Source organism: Megascapheus bottae, chromosome 21, assembly GCF_031878675.1.
Source record: "Megascapheus bottae isolate mThoBot1 chromosome 21, mThoBot2.hap1, whole genome shotgun sequence".
Lineage (NCBI taxonomy): Eukaryota > Metazoa > Chordata > Mammalia > Rodentia > Geomyidae > Megascapheus > Megascapheus bottae.
Window position 1 is genome coordinate 17,948,295 of NC_143529.1, and position 16,504 is coordinate 17,964,798.

The 16,504-nt window shown below is 41.0% G+C and overlaps 1 protein-coding gene across 4 annotated transcripts in view; it reads right to left on the bottom strand.

Moving 5' to 3' along the window:
- Positions 1 to 7,290: 7,290 nt before the first annotated feature.
- The window catches only part of Lancl1 (LanC like glutathione S-transferase 1), a 34,797-nt gene continuing 25,583 nt past the window's right edge, over positions 7,291 to 16,504 (bottom strand). For all 4 annotated transcript variants that reach the window (XM_090354748.1, XM_090354752.1, XM_090354749.1 and 1 more), the window contains 6 exons: positions 15,164 to 15,299; positions 14,124 to 14,270; positions 11,559 to 11,741; positions 8,963 to 9,139; positions 8,392 to 8,464; positions 7,291 to 7,468 (listed from right to left, as the gene is read on the bottom strand). In XM_090354748.1, the coding sequence (XP_090210874.1) occupies positions 7,392 to 7,468; positions 8,392 to 8,464; positions 8,963 to 9,139; positions 11,559 to 11,741; positions 14,124 to 14,270; positions 15,164 to 15,299 (793 nt within the window). In that variant the 3' untranslated portion in view covers positions 7,291 to 7,391. The remainder of the gene's footprint in view (positions 7,469 to 8,391; positions 8,465 to 8,962; positions 9,140 to 11,558; positions 11,742 to 14,123; positions 14,271 to 15,163; positions 15,300 to 16,504) is intronic.

The window sequence follows — 16,504 nt, forward strand, 5'->3', positions numbered from 1 at the left end:
ATTTAGCTAACAATAACCGGACATCCTATTTAAAGCACTTTGAACTTGCAAATGGAAGAAATGTAGCATCAAACAATTCTTGTAATGAAGTCGATATGAGCAGAATTTCCAATATGCCCAAGTAATTGTGTGCATTTTAATGCCTGTGCCACATCTCCATATGTAAACAAAGAAATGCTATTCTGGGAGCAAGTAATTTCCTGTCCTATCATCTGCATTGATTTTTCTTTCACGTTCATTAACAAGAGAGATTATTAAACTGCGTTCTACTGACATCTGCTGGACAAATTATGTTGTTCGTATAGTGATTGTTTTTAATAACCATTTACTATTGAGTAGTTTTGGAACAAAAGCAACGTGATAGCAAAGAAAATAGACCTAAGCTAAGTATAAGAATATTAATTAGTAAATCTTGGTAAAAGTTTCTAAATCCATTTCTCTAGCTGGCAAACTCCCATTTCAGTTTGTAGGGTTAACATATACTTTTCTGGACACTCAATTTGTATTAGCCATTGAATACACAGTCAGAACTTTCCTTTCTTAACGAATTTCTCAGATTAATCTGTCTGAGCTGCCTTTGAACCAAAAGCCTCCTGAGTAGCTAGTATTATAGGTATAATCTCCCAGGGCCCACCTTTAGGTGTGATTCTTATATTGTCAGCAATTTTCTTGGGATGATTTTTTTAAGTACAAAAAAGAAAAAAAAAAGAAAGATGAATACCTGGCAATTCTTTTTTTTTTTTTTTTGCCAGTCCTGGGCTTCGGCTTAGGGCATGAGCACTGTCCTTGGGTTTTCTCAAGGCTAGAGCTCTACCACTTGAGCCACAGCACCGCTTTTTTCTATGTGTGTGGTACCGAATAATCAAACCTGAGTCTTCGTGCATGCATGCAAGCACTCTACCACTAGGCCAAACTCCCAGCCTCCCCCGCCTCCCCCTCCCATTTTCTTTTCTTCCAAGTCCTTTTTTTTTTTCTTCAGCCATCCCTACCAAAAACTTAGCCACTATAGAACTGTCACATCAGAAATCACATTGCAATCATTTAAGCTCTTTCAAGCTCTTGCTACCATGGCACATGCACTTAGCCCTCACTTGTGTTAAATCCATTCTTTCAATTTAGCAGCCAGGGATTATTTCCTTGTCCTTACCTAGCCAAGATCCATGATGGATTATCTAATCCTATTATCAAAAGCAGGCTCTGTAGCCAGGCATTATCTAGGAACTTATTAGAAAGGTTGAATCCTAGGCCTCTTGTGTCCCATTTTCAAGTTAGAGTCACTTTAACAGAATCCCTGAGTGATTTGTATGCATGTTGATGGTTGAGCAAAGTCCCGACTTCAGGATTTTATTAATAAGTTTTGTTGATTCTCATACACTTCTTCATTCTATTTCTCTTACTTAAGCAAAGCCAATCCTAGTATCATTGTACTTACATGGAACATAGTTATGTCATCTCCACTTCAAAGCAGTCCTTTCGACATCATTTCATCTTAAGTCTAGCTAGTCAGCATGTGTTAACCGCACAATGAAAAATATTGTTGAGACTTCATGTTCTTAATATTCAGTCATAAATGCATTACTAAGAACTACATAGCAGCATCAATGAACTATGGATTTTAAAATACACTCATCTCCACTGGGCATTCAAGGGAAGGGAATTTATAACCTAACTTTGTGTCAATTTGGGCAGTTTTCCACAAGTTGGTCAAATGAATGAACCTAATATTGGAGAGAAATGATTTTATGTTTTCAGATTCCCCTTCAGCCTGGTTATTACCAAGATAACCTAAATGGAATATCTTAATGTTTCTGGTCTGGATGGGAGGGTTTCTTCCAGTGTTGTAAAAGAACCAACTTCCATATTCCTAAGTACAGACAGAGAACATGAGAGACCTAGACTTATGTCAAATTTTGTGAAATAAAGGAACTATTAGTTAGAAGTGTTAATGGGAATATTAGATTATTTTGGGGGGTTGGGGGCTTGAACTCTGAGCCCGAGCACTGTCCCTGAGTTCTCCAGCTCAAGACCTACCACTTGAGCCACAGCACCACTTCTGGTTTTCTGGTGGTTAATTGGAGATGAGAGTCTCACGGACTTTAGTCCCCAGGTTGGCTTTGAACCACGATCCTCAGATCTCAGCCTCCTGAGTAGCTAGGATTAGAGGTGCGAGCCTGTACTGGCTAGATTGCATTTTCTTATTATTGTTCTTCAAATTATCTGTGTTTCCGGAGTAAGTATATCTATTTTATGCATCCAGAATCCCAACCAGATACCTCGCACATGAGACGAGACATGTTTAATGAACACTGGGGGGAAATGGTATTAAAGTATCACTCTCATGGACCAACCAATAGGATGTAACTGTGGCACACAACCGACAGAGACGGCAGTTCAGGTTGTATCAAGAGGCACAGGCACTTTTGAATGCCAGATCCTCAGAAAACTCTGTGTTAACAATGAGCCACATCAGTATTTTTCAGGTTACAAATGCTTTTCTTAATATTCAGCTCCATCAGAGAAATTAGTCAATTGTGATACTACCTTTTATAAGCCCATTTATCAAGGGTTTGCCTTTTCCTGCAGAATGACTAAATGCCTCACAAATGCTTTCCCTAACACTTATTTGTAGAGTGATAGAACATTAGCTGTGGATTTAATGTCACTGTGGTTGTAATTTGCATGTCGATGAAAAGTTAACATAATGTAGAAATGTGAAATTAAACTGGTTGACTGTGGGCAGCAGCCCTGCTAAGATCCATTCCTCTATCCTCATTATTTCGCTTCTTGCCTTATTGTGTTTGCTGCTTTCTCTCATTACTCACAAAATTGTAAAATGAGTCCCCAGGGATGCTCATGCACGGGTTTCTTGAAATGGTGTTTGGGCAGTTTACATGATGGGAGCTATGAAGCCATTGTGTCCCCATTGTAAGAGCCAGTGTTGTCCTGCTTCTAATAGACCCAGAACTTTACAGAGAAAACAGAACAAGGAAGAGAGCTTCCAAAGGACCATTGCACAGGGATTCCATAATTAAATGCTGAAGACTAAGGAATGCAGGAAATTCTAGTGACAATGAATCTGTACAGGCAGCTATCTAGAGGAAAGGAAATACCATTAGTAATCTCTTTTGAGTAGAGAATGAGGACAGAGGTTAAGATCTTGTCACTAGAGACACAAGTTTTATTGATGCGATTACAATTACGGCATGATGCGTACTGCCCTATATTTCTTCTGAGAGGAAGAAGGAAAACTGAGAACAGGGCAAACTGGCCTTGCAAGTGGAAATGTATGTTAGCAGCGTTGGCGGGAATGCACCAAGCAGCTGTGCAGGTCTGTGTGACACTGGTGTCTGCAAGCCCCTGGCCATCCCGTGGGCTGTTGCTTGCGTAAACATCACCCTATCTTACTTCATTCGAGAGAGGAATAAAAATCAGAGGACAATATGTGATCTACAGATGAAAATGGGTACTTGGTAATTTGGCAATGTTTTGTTGGGTGAAATGACCCTAACAAGCTAGGTACCAGTGTACAAGTCTTTGGGGGTGACGCCATACCCTTTACCACTACTGTATGTGCATTTTATTTGTTGGTCATGGGGCTTGGACTCTGGGCCTGGGCGTTGTCCCTGAGCTCTTCAGCTCAAGGCTACCCCCTACCCCTGGAGCCACAGCCCCATTTCTGGTTTTCTGACTTTAGTACTTTAGTGCCTGGTCTGGCTTTGAACCTTGATTCTCAGATCTCAGCCCCCTGAATAGCTAGGATTACAGATGTGAGCCACCACACCCGACCTGCATGCACATTTTAAATTGTCTTATGTGAGCCCCTTCTCTGTGCAAAGCTCCTTTGAGCCTTGATCAGTGAAATGAATGTCAAGAACCAGGCCTTTAATGACTGACTACAGACAGGGTGGATTCACATGTCAATGAGATAAATGAGACAGTGCTCAGCTTGCGGCCATGTAGATTCCTATTCTTTCTATGAGAAACAGACTGAAAAAGTTTCCTCTTATACATCTCTATTTTTAGAAAATGGTGGAAATCATGGCTGTCTTAATTGTAAAGAAAAAAGTTAGGAACAGATCCTAGGGATTGAATTCACAGAGAAAAAGACATCATTGACTACTGAAGGAAAAAAAATATTTTTCAGGTTTAAGCTGAAACAAACAACAGCACATGAAAATATGTAATCCTAACAAAATTTTATTAATAACTGGTAATTTAAATCCTTTACACAACATATAAGTGCATACGATAGCAACCCTTCCCAGTAAATGATATTGTAACACTGGAACGAGTCCCCTGAATACCGCAAACACATTGCATATCTACAGGAGAAATAGTTCTCTGCCCAGAAGGACAGATCATACAGGAATGTGCTCCGCTCTGTTTAAGGGAAGCAGAAACAGAATTAAGATTCAGTGAGAGCAACAGGCAACTACAGGTGGATTCTAGGAGCCAAAGGAGTGTGTAATTAAATGTTCACTGTCCATCTTTCCTATTTCAAATCAGCTGACAGAGGGAGGCCATCCTAAATCATACACAGAAACTAACCTGAGAACACAGGAGTATAGATCTCTCTCAAGTTTGTTACTGAGAGAAGAATAAGGAGAAAATATTCATAGATCCCTTTCTACTTACAACTATCTTCTAGGGAAGTCTGTGATGCCAAGTACTGGAAGTGACACAGGGATGAAAAGGGGGTTGAGGATTAGATGAGACAAGGACTAAACATTGAAAACTCAGATGAAAGTAAATCCCTGTGGGAACTCAAAAGTTAACTACTGAGATTTCTCACCACTATCTGAAAGCATGGTGGGGTTAATGAGCATTGCTTGACAAGATTTGGAGTTCACCACTAATTTTTGCATAGAGATATCTCAGCAAGCTTGCCGAGGGGAAGGGTTACAGCCAACAAGAAAAGTATCTGAACTGAACTAAAATAAGGATGCTGCTTCCTTCTGAAACTAAGAAAGCTAGTGGAACTTTCTTTTAGTCACTACCATGGTGATAGATATTGGTGTTGGCTTTGTACTCTGTTTAAAATCTTATCAACATTTTCTTAGCTCTTTAGTGTAAGGAAGCAATGGTACAAACACCCTACCAGCTTAAGTCTTATAAAGCACAAGTATGAAAAAGATAAGTAGAAACTTACACTTGTGTACGAGCATGAATTTGTTAATGGATGACAATGGCTTAACTGCAATTCAAATATGAACAGAATATTACTGAGAATATTCTTTTCCCTGTTTTGAGTACTTCATCAAAATGCTCAAGAAGCACTGTGGTCAGGGCTGCTTCAGCTTGCAGAAGGAGAGTGGCTTTGTTCTTTTCCCTTGGTGAATTTAACTATTGTAGCTAAAGGTACAGGCACAATAGAAGACATTTGATTAAGCCAAGGGAGCTTTATTCCCTCAAAGTGGACACCTGGAAAAAGGCAAATGAGCTTTACTGTGCAATACTTCCTGGTTTAAGTGTCAACACCACTGTTAGAAACTCTCCCAAGAAAGGCACAGCTGTCCTCAGCTCAACAGTGGTACTGTAGACAGGAAGAGAGGAGTCTCATGCTCTGAACTGAGCAGTGGGTTTTTAGGTCCTACTGTTTGCAACCTTTAAAGGATCAGACAATTTCCAGTGATATTAGCTATTTTGGTGTTAAACTGAAAATAATAAGGGACTGCTACCCACAGGAGCTGGCATGCACTCTGTGAGGACCTGGTTTAAAGTTCCAATAAAAACAGCCTGTTTTTTTTTTGTGGCTAAGAAAGCCAAGAAATAGGCACCTTTAAAATTCTCAGACCCTGTTGTTTTATAGTTTCAGAATCTTCCAAAATCAGTCAAAAAGAGTACCCTAGAAAAGGCAGTAAACGAGAAAGGACAGAAGTGGAGACAAGGAAGAGGAAGAGGGAGAAGGGGAGGAGGAAGTGGAGGAGGAACAGATTTGTACAGAATTTGAAGCCTCAAGGAATCCTAATCTATCATATAAAGCCTGATTTTATGGTCTCAGAAACTGATGAAATGTTAAGACTGGAATACGCAAAGATACATCTGTTTACAAGAAGGCTTGTTCTCTGGACAATGCTTCCTAATAAGTAAAATTTCTAGCTGAAGTTTATTGTTCTTTCTCTAGTGATTACCTTTCTGGCATGCCTTTTTTGCTCTGCTTATAAGGCAGAAGTGGAAAGTTATTCTACTGGGGGGAAATGCCAACGCTGAGAAACTGATGGGAAGGAACTGATCCCTCAGCCTGAACTGGACAGCAAGTATTAGATTATAGTCACTGTCAAGATGTAGAAGGTAAGTGGAACTGGGCAGCCTGGACTCCTACACATGCGCATGCACACAGAGAATATGCTTCCTGATCTTAATCGGACACCAAAACCAACCAAACAAATCAAACTAAATAGTTCCAAGGAGCACTGAACTTAAAAAAAAATAACAACACTAAAAGTGCTATTGGTAACTCACCTTGAACTAACTTTAAATAAGAATGTAGGGGCCGGGAGTTTGGCCTAGTGGTTAAAGTGCTTGCCTAGCATGCATGAAGACCCGGGTTCGATTCCTCGGTACCACATACATAGAAAAAAAGCCAGAGGTGGTGCTGAGGCTCAAGTGGTAGAGCTCTAGCCTTGAGAAAGTCCAAGGACAGTGCTCAGGCCCTGAGCTCAAGCCCAGGACTGGCAAAAAAAAAAAAAAAAAAAAGAATGTATGTCAGCCACCATGTTCAAAAAGTTTTTGATATCAACACTGGCATGCATTCCCAGATGTCTTATTGTCAAATCAGAAGCAAATTTTACAATGCATTTATTTTATCTTTAGAGCAAACAGGCATTAGGAATTGGAAAAGTGGTGCTTAGTTTCCAAGTCTAGTTTGCAGCTCTTGTGTCTTTCTTCCTAGAAGCCTCTATTTAAATCTTGTTCTCTTCCATAATCACCACTTAAAGAAGAGCAAAACACAAAACTTACCCCCCATGGGGGTTAAAGTATGAAGCAGAAGAGGTAGAGAGTAATATTTAGCAACAGCCATATATTTCCCTCTGCTTAGCAATATGTAGTTTCTTTTAAACACTTTTAGAGTAGTAGATAGTTACATTCATAAACTTAAATAAAAACAAGATTTCCTCCACGTCCTAAAATACACGTAAATGACCTCAGAGGATTGTACTTATTATCCATCCTTTCAGGAAAAAAAAATCTAAAAAGATTTTTTTTGCCTCTTTTTAAATAAAAGTTTATAATAAAGGAATCAAAGTTGGGACAATTCTGGGGAAAAAAAAAACACAATTAACTCAAATACACAGCTGGATTCTGTATTTCCTTGAAAAGCAACAGAAGCCCACAGCCCAGATGTGAGTGCACACGAGGGTCATGCTTCGGACGCAACCTCTGATCTCCCTTTACAGTTCAAATGCAGGGAATTTGGCTTTCATAGGAACTAGCAGGTCAGCCAGGAAGTATATTGTTCCTGCCATTCCTATGGGAAGAAAAAGAAGTGAAATTATTACACCAAATAACTCCATATCATAGAGCAGTGTGGGGAACATTAATGGCACATTAATGACATTAATGGCACAGAATTATCAAAAATGAGGATCGGCCTGGTTGGCATGGTAGTTCTACACATAGGGGCTTCCCAGTGAAGGGGTCAGTTGTTACTTGGGGAGAGTACTGGGAGCAAGAATGCAGGCAAAGCCCAATGGGGTGGTTCATGCCTATAATCCTAGCTATTCAGGAGGCTGAGATCTGAGGATTGTGGTTCAAAGCCAGCCCGGCACTATAACCCATGAGACTCTTTTTTTTTTTTTTTGCCAGTCCTGGGCTTGAGCTCAGGGCCTGAGCACTGTCCTTGGACTTTCTCAAGGCTAGAGCTCTACCACTTGAGCCTCAGGACCACTTCCGGCTTTTTTCTATGTATGTGGTACCGAGGAATCGAACCCGGGTCTTCATGCATGCTAGGAAAGCACTTTAACCACTAGGCCAAACTCCCAGCCCCCCATGAGACTCTTATCTCCAGTTAACCACCAGAAAACCAGAAGTGTTGTTGTGGCTCAAGGGGTGGGGTGGTAGCCTTGAGCTAACATGTTCCTGTGGTTACTGCCCCAGTCATTAACGGCTGGTGAGTTTCTGCCCCAGAGCACTTTGGGCCTCAGGCTCCTCTGGGACATAAGGAAGTAATGTATGCATGCTTTCTGCTGATGCGAGTTATGGCTGGTTCCACAGATGGAGCCTTACAACCTTACAGCCATGGAGCCTAACTTACTCTTACAACAATTAGAATTATGTGCTAACTGATTTTTAATGCTCATGTCACATATTATAAAACAGTTGCAGGAACTATTAAATTAAATTGTTGATACAACACAAATTCAAAAACACTAATTACTAAGGAGAAAATACCTTCAAAGAGCGAGAAGGGGGTGTCTGGGGTCCTGCATCCATGTTCTCCATAATCCAAGCACCACTCAGCAAACTGAAAAGGAGAATAAGTTAAATTACTGCAGTAATTTCTTCCTAGAGACTGGGAGAGATTGTCCTATGTGTTACTGTGAGACCTAGTAAGTCAAAGACAAATGTTTAGTGATGAGATATAAATGGCTGGAAAGACAGTACACAGATTGGGTTAGGAAGCAAGTGAGTTCTCAGAGCCACATGTTTCCAAGGGAAGTCCACGAGATTCTTACTCTAATAAATCTCAGAAAAAGCTGAAAGGAGCTCTGTGCCCTCAAGTGGTAGAGCAGTAACCTCAAGACTGAAGCAAAAAGGGAACTCAGAGACAGCACCCACGCCCAGAGTTCAAGCCCAAGGACAGCAAATATGTGTGTGTGTGTGTGTGTGTGTGTGTGTGTGTGTGTGTGTGTGTTTACCTGGAGACTTATGGTTTTGAACTACGTTAATTATATCAGATGAACTACAGCCCTTTCTCACTGTCCTAGAGGAGCGACTTTTCTGAGGGCATTCTGCTGCCTACCTTGCAGGCCCGGTACAAGTACTTCATATCTTGTGTGAGGTTGTATAGTGCCAGGAAGGCATAGGCGTTCCCAGCAGCTCCATGGCACAGCCCATAGCCCTTCTTCAGTAGCCCATACTGCCAGATCACATCAGCGCACTGGTAGGCATAAGAGAGGTACTGCTCCTCTTTGAACACCTGCAGACTCAAGAAACATGACCTTCACTATTCAGGGTACATAAGGAAGTCCTATTGTCAGTGCCTCCTGTTCTGGAGACAAGGAGAGAGGGAGGAAAGGAAGTAGAGTTTGGCAAGAGAAGGTAAGGGAGTTGGTGGCGGACAGTTGTATTATTCTGATAGTGACAGATGGCTAAACTGCCTGGCACTGCTGTCATAATGAGGCATGACCTTCAGTATAGTCTAAGGTTTGCAGGTGTGTTGGTGTACATCTGTTTTATTGGGGAAGTATCACTATTCAACTAACAACATCTTTTGCTGCCTCTTATATTGTACTCAAAGTCTCAAGACATATTTTGAGCAGATCGTTTTCATTTTTTGTGCCTGGTACTTGGGGCTTGAACTCAGTGCCTTGAACTCTCATTTAGGTTTTTCTCTCAAGGCTTCTGAACCACACCTCCACCTCTGCCTGTTTGCTGTTTAATTGGAGATAAAAATCTCTCAGATTTGTGAGCCCAAGGCGGCTTCAAACCATGATCTCAACCTCCTCAGTAGGTATGATTATAGCATGAGTCACCAATGCCTGAGTTTTCATTAGATAGTTTTAATATCTCATTGCAAACTGAATGTCCACAAAGGTAGACTAAAAGTTACCGTTATTATTATCTCTACTAAGCCTGATGAGCTGGATTATACTTATAATCCTAGCTAATTGAGAGGCTAAGATAGACAGGATCACGGAAGACAGTCTGGGTCAACAGTTGTTAGACTCAATGCAGAGCTGAGGGTGGCAGTGCATGCCTCCCATCTCAGCTATGCAGGAAGCATAAACAGGAGGACCTAGGCCCAGGGGGCCTGTACAGTAACAAAAGGCCAACACAGTCAGAGCTGGCAGAACACCTGGCTGGCAAGCACAGGAGTTTAAAAACTAGCATCGCCAACAAATTTTTTTTCCCCATTCTGTCCAACTTTCTGAAACATAGAATTTGATGTGCTAAAAGCATTGCCTCTTTATAGTCTGTATATTTGTAATTTATGGACCTAGTACCAAAGATCATAGATACCTTTTTTTACTTCTATTTTTTTCAATTAAAAATCTTTTCTTCCAGGGCCAGGAGCGAAGAGTGCTCACCTAGCATGCACAAATCCCCAAATTCGATTCCTCAGTAGCACATACACAGGAAAAGTCAGAAGTGGTGCTGTGGCTCAAGTAGCAGAGTGCTAGCCTTGAGCAAAATGTGTCCAAGGACAGTGTCTAAGCCCTGAGTTTAAGCACCAGGACTGGCAAAAAACAAAACAAAAACTACTTTTCTTCCTTGACTGCAGGTTTACTATGGTGAACAACTTGTGGTATTCATATCTTTTTACTGTGATAAAATATACATTATTATAGCAGTTACAATTTGAACCATTTTAAGTGTGTAACTTATTGGTATTATACTCACAATGCTGTGTAACACTATCACTATTGATTTGAAAAGCATTTTTGTCATCCAAATAGAAACCCAATACCCAACAGCAAATCTCTATGGCCTATCTTTCTATTCTAGATAACCTTATATTATAGTTTCATACAAGCAGAATCATATGTCTGCTTTATCTTACTTTGAGTGCTTCTAAGGTTCTTGAATATTGCAGTAGATATTGGAATTCAATTCTTATTATGACTAAATAATATTCCACTGCATGTATATACCATACTTTGTTATCCACTCGTCTACTGATGAATACTTGGATAAGTTCTACTTTTGGCTTGTTGGAAAGATGTTATGAACATTGATGTGCATGTATCTTTGAATTTCTTTTTTGGGTGGTATTGGAGTATGAAATCATGTGATTCACCACTCCTAGTCCTTTCTGCTTTAGTTATTTTCAGATAGGATTCTGTGCTTTTGCCTGGGATAGCCTTGGATGACAATCCTATTTCTGCCTCACACATAATTGGGATTACAGGTGTATACGATGCTCATTTTGTTCTTTGTGATGTAGTCTCAGTAATTCTTTGTCCAGCCTGGTTTTAAAAGACTATCCTATCTCTGCCTCCCAAACAGCTAGACCTGTAGGCATGAGCCATTATTGCACCTGGCCCTTTAACGTGTTGCTGTTAGTGTTTGGGGGCATATTCCTATAAACGGAATTGCTGGATTACATGCTAATTAAATGCTTAATGTTTTTGAGGACCCACAAAGTGATTCTGCATGCAGTTTCACCATTTCACATTTCTTGGTTTTGCCTTGCTGTAATAATCCTGACTCTCCAGTGGGGGAAGCTTTGTCTTGTTCTATGAACTCGTGTGTGCTAATACAATGGGTAGTGTGAGAACAAATTCGAATCCACTTAGCAATGTTATCCTGGGTCCAATAAGTGATAAACGTGTTTGTCTCTCTGAGGACGGCAGGAGTAATTTCTGCTCTGCAATCTTGAAGAAACCCCACGGTACCTTGTAGGCCTGGAGGAGCATGTAGATGACGCCGGGGGCGCCGTGGCACCAGTGCACCAGCAGGTCCCGGTTGTCATCCACACAGGGCGGGAAGTTGCCTGACGGGAATTTCAGCTGGCAAACGAAGTCCACGCTGGGCTTGACCAGATTACACAACTTCCCATGGTTCACTTGAAGGCTGGGCTAAGAACGAGATGCAGAGTTTTTGCTAAAGCAAACCAGACCTTCCCAGGACTATAAGTTTTATCCTAGAAACCAACAAGCAAATAAACAGAAACCAACCACACCAAAGGAATTAGAACCATTAAAAGGCTTTCGATATTATCACATCTTTTTAGCTAGTGGACATCTTTGTTTTAGTTACTCTTCTGTGATTCCATTTTAAAGTAACTCAAATTGGGCTACTAGTTAACTACTATGGACTACTGTATGCACTATTTCTCGGTATTTGTTGTCACTTATAGACAGATCACTTTCCTATATCAAAACCTGTGTGTGTGAGTCTACTTAACACGTTCAGAAGCAGGCTTTAAAAACTAAACAGCTAGGATGCTGGTGGTTCACACCTTAATCCTAGCTACTCAGAGGCTGAGCTCTGTGGGTCGAGATTTGAAGCCAGCCTAGGAAGGAAGGTGCATGAGATTCTTCGCTCCAATAAAAAACTATCAAAAAAGCTGAGTGTGGTGGTTCACGCCTGTAATCTTAGCAACTCAGGAGGCTGAGATCTGAGGATCAAGGTTCAAAGCCAGCCCAGGCACAAAAGTACCTGAGACTCTTATCTCTAATTAACCTCTAGAAAATGGGCAGTGGGGCTTGGCTCAAGAGTAGTATCCTTCAGCTAAAGAGCTCGGGGACAGTGCCCAGGTGAGTTCAAGCCCCATGACCCACAAAAATTTTTTTAAAAGGGGGGTTATGAATTTAAGTCGTCAGAAAACCTAATTTATTGTCAGAAACGAACTGAAAAATACCGAATACATATAACAAAACGGCTGGCCTCTGACTGCCAATAGCAGTCCAAGTGTGACTCAGTATTCAAAAGCTACAGCAACCTTGAAGTTTTCAGCTTGGTTCTGGAAGGAGATAGGTATGACACGAATGAACATACCACAACCAGCTACGTGGCCAGCAAGCACTCGTGTTGAACAAATTAATGAAGCACTTCTTCATGCCACACAGAGCTCTAAGAAGGTGGGGTAGGTACCATTAAGACCAGCAGGTATTAAGCTTCAATTTTCCTTTGCCATAAATTCTTACTCATAAGTGCAAATTTCCCTTAAGGAGAACTTGTTAAGTCCCTGAAAAATGGTATTTTGTGAGAAGTTCTCCTCTGACAAGCTCTCTCGTTTCTCTGCAGTGAATTCTATCAGTTTTCAGTCTATTTTATTTTGCTTGATGTCTTCCAACACTATCAGACCCTAAGAACTATTGGATGTCGCACATTCAGCTATTTTTCAGGTAAGATACATATAGCTATAGATAGCTAGATACATATATATTTGAGAGAGAGAGAAAAAAACTATATATATATATATATATATATATATATATATATATATATACTGGTCTTTGCTCTACGTGAGCCTTGGACACTGCTCTTTTGGTATTTTTGATTTTGTACTGTCTCCTGAAATGAGTTATATCCTTATAGTGTAGAATAATAATAATGTTATATTTATTATTATTTTGCCAGTCCTGGGGTTTGAACTCATGGCCTGGGCACTCTCCCTGAGCTTCTTTTTGCTTAAGGCTAGCACTCTACCACTTGAGCCACAACACCACTTCCAGCTTTTTCTGTTTATGTGGCATTGAGGAATCAAACCTAGGGCTTTCATGCATGGTAGGCAAACACTCTATCACTAAGCTACATTCCCAGCCTTAGAATAATATTATTCTTATTAATTCAAGGCATTTGTTGAAAAGAAGAGCAAAAGGGAACGTCCCACAGAATTACAGGCCCAAATACTTGAGTCTTCACAGGTAGCAAAAATGTTTACCTACATATCAAGTTTCATTTCAAATGACTTTTATGCTTTGACTTTTATGTTTATATACCTTACAAAGGGCCTGAAGCTAGATACCCGTGGTATAATGGCTATAATCCTAGCCACTCAAGAGGCTGAGATCTTTGAATCAAGGTTCAAAGCCAGCTTGGGCAGGAAAGTCATAGACTTTTTTTTTTTTAATTTTGTCAGGGAAATATATAGAGGGGTTAGTTACATTCATCAGATAGTGGGTGCATTACTTCTTGCACATTGATACCCCTTCTCATGAGACTCATTTCCAATTAACTACCAAAAACCCAGAAATGGAGCTGTGGCTCAAATGGTAGTGCACTAGCTGCAAGCAAAACAACTCAGGGATGGCATTCAAGCTCCGCGATGAGCGAGTGCATATATGCATGTGTGCACATACACAAAGGGTAAACTGCTCTTTGGTTGGTGTAAAGCAAGTGATCACAAGCAGTATGGCACAGTGGTTAACAAGGACGGAAACGGCTCAGGATCTACCTCCCTCGTAACAGCTCACCTGTGTCAGGAAGCACATGCTTCCAAACACATTCCTCACCTGCATCAGGTAGTAATAAATTCCTGCCAGGCCATGTGCAGCCCCTACATAATATTCTTGGTACCATTCATACATCAGTGGAGACTTTGCCGTGAAGTTTCTCTTTCGAGCGAGACTTTCCCCGGAAGTCAAAATTGTTTCACAAATCTACAGGGAGAAAGATGACCAGAATAACAAGATAATTAAAAGCTTTCCTGACAGAGAAAGGGATTTTTCTAAGAGCTTTCAAAGAACTGGTAAATTAAACACCATTTTCTAGCCAGGGAAGGGTATGTATGTGTTGCTTCTGTTTCAGAGAAATGAGCATGGCTGTGTTCAGCTTAAATGAGGAAGGGCAGAGAGGATCTTGAAGTCATTTCACTAGATAGTAAAAAATTCGCAGGCTGGGAAAGTGTAAGGAAAGGGTGACATGATCCAAAAGAAATACATTTTTTTTTTGGTTGGTGGTGGGACTTGAACTCTGGGCCTGGCCGCTGTCTCTGAGCTCTTCAGCTTAAAGCTACTACCATACTCCTTGAGCCACAGAACCACTTCCAGTTTTCTGGTGGTAACTGGAGATAAGAGTCTCACAGACTTTGGACTTCGTGCCTGGGCTGGCTTTGAACTATGATCCTCAGATTTCAGCCTTCTGAGTAGCTAGGATGACAAGTGTGAGCCACTGGTGCCCAGCTAAAAATATACTCTTTACCTGACTTACGTAACTGTAACTTCTCTGTATATCACGTTTATAATAACAATTAAGAAAAAAAAAATCACAGGTCCAGGGAAAACCCACATTCCTCTAGGCCCAAAATGAGATGTGTGCATCTGTGAGGAACTCTGGCTCTGCCTCCCTCTAAAGAGCTCTGAACTCTCCACCTCAGGCCCTGACTTCACAGCCCCCCCATAGGCTTCTAGCAACACGCCCTGTGAAGCTGTTGGTGACCTGCCTGTACATCTGGCTTAGGATGTGCTAAGTGGTGAGACAGAGCCAGTATAAACAGGCAAAGTAAATAAGTGAGATTCCTAAAAGACTTGTAAAAAATACAGAAATTTGTTACCTGCTGAATATGACTTTGAGGAATCTTCTCCTCTCCAAAGTTCTTATTGACAAAAAGAAGAGCATAGATGTAGCCTATGCGTCCATAGAGCATTTCATTTGGAACGTGGGGATCAATCTTATTTAGGTGAATTAACCTACAAATAGAAACACAATGCCAAAGTTAATTTGAAAAGGATCACATACTGGTATATATTTAAAACGGTAGATTAGCTGAATGCTGGTGCCACATGCCTCTAATTCTACCTACTCAGGAGGCTGTGGACTACAGCTAACCAAAATGCTGTAAGTGGAGCTGTGGTTCAAGTGGTAGAGTGCTAGCTTTAAGCATAATAGCTCAGGGACAATGTATAGGCATAAGTTTTAAGATAAATGGTAAATTAAAAATAGACCTACACAGACATTAGGCCTCAATTAAATTGCTTTAGTTTACAATGGGCAGACAGAGGAATCTAAGAATATGAGAACGTTGGTTGAACGCCCCCCCATTACTGCTTCCTCCCAGAGGCTTGGCCCTAAGAAGAATACTTAAGTAGAGCTGCCGGTTGGGATGACATTTAGACAAGAAAAGTACTAAGTCAACACTCAAAGCAAAATCTATTTTTATAAAATAAAATGCCTGCTGCATTTCTTCTTCCTTAGTTTACTGCTTAAGCAAACATGCCTGCAGAAGTAACTATATAACAGCCTGATTAACCACAGTCTTCTAGTCTCTCGAGGCTTTCTAGTTCTTACCTTTGGAAACAAAGCTGCTTACTCATTTTTTTTGTATATTCCTAATTTTATGCACATCGAAGCACGCATAAATATACAAATACAATGCGTTCTCACCAAATGCTCTATAGTGGACTGCTTAACAGTACCCCTTTACAATAATTCTGTGTCTGCACATGAAGAACACTCCCACTCGTTATGAGTTGCAGAGTAATGTGGATCTGTTATAATTAAGCGGATGTATTATAATTGATGTAGTTCAGCATTTCAGAGTTATTTGTAGTTCTGGTGTCAAGTAAGGTACAGTAAGCACACTCCACTCTGTTCTTCCCACTAAATGCCATTTTCAATCCTGGATATGACACACCCATCAGCTATCCGAGGACTCCGAGAAGGAACAGTAGCAGGACGAAAGGAAGGAAGACGGCCATCTTCCTCTCTCGTACTCCCGTGGCCTCCTTCATACAGCCAAGAAGCCTAGCAGTGGGCTCCAGGGGGCAACAAAACACAAGGACTCAGCAGGACGGATAGAGCCGGTGGGGAGCTCACTTCCTCTCCCCTGTTCTCGGTGCCCAAGCCATGGGCAGTCTCACAGTGCACAGAGGCAGAAGTGGAAGCCCTGGGAGCC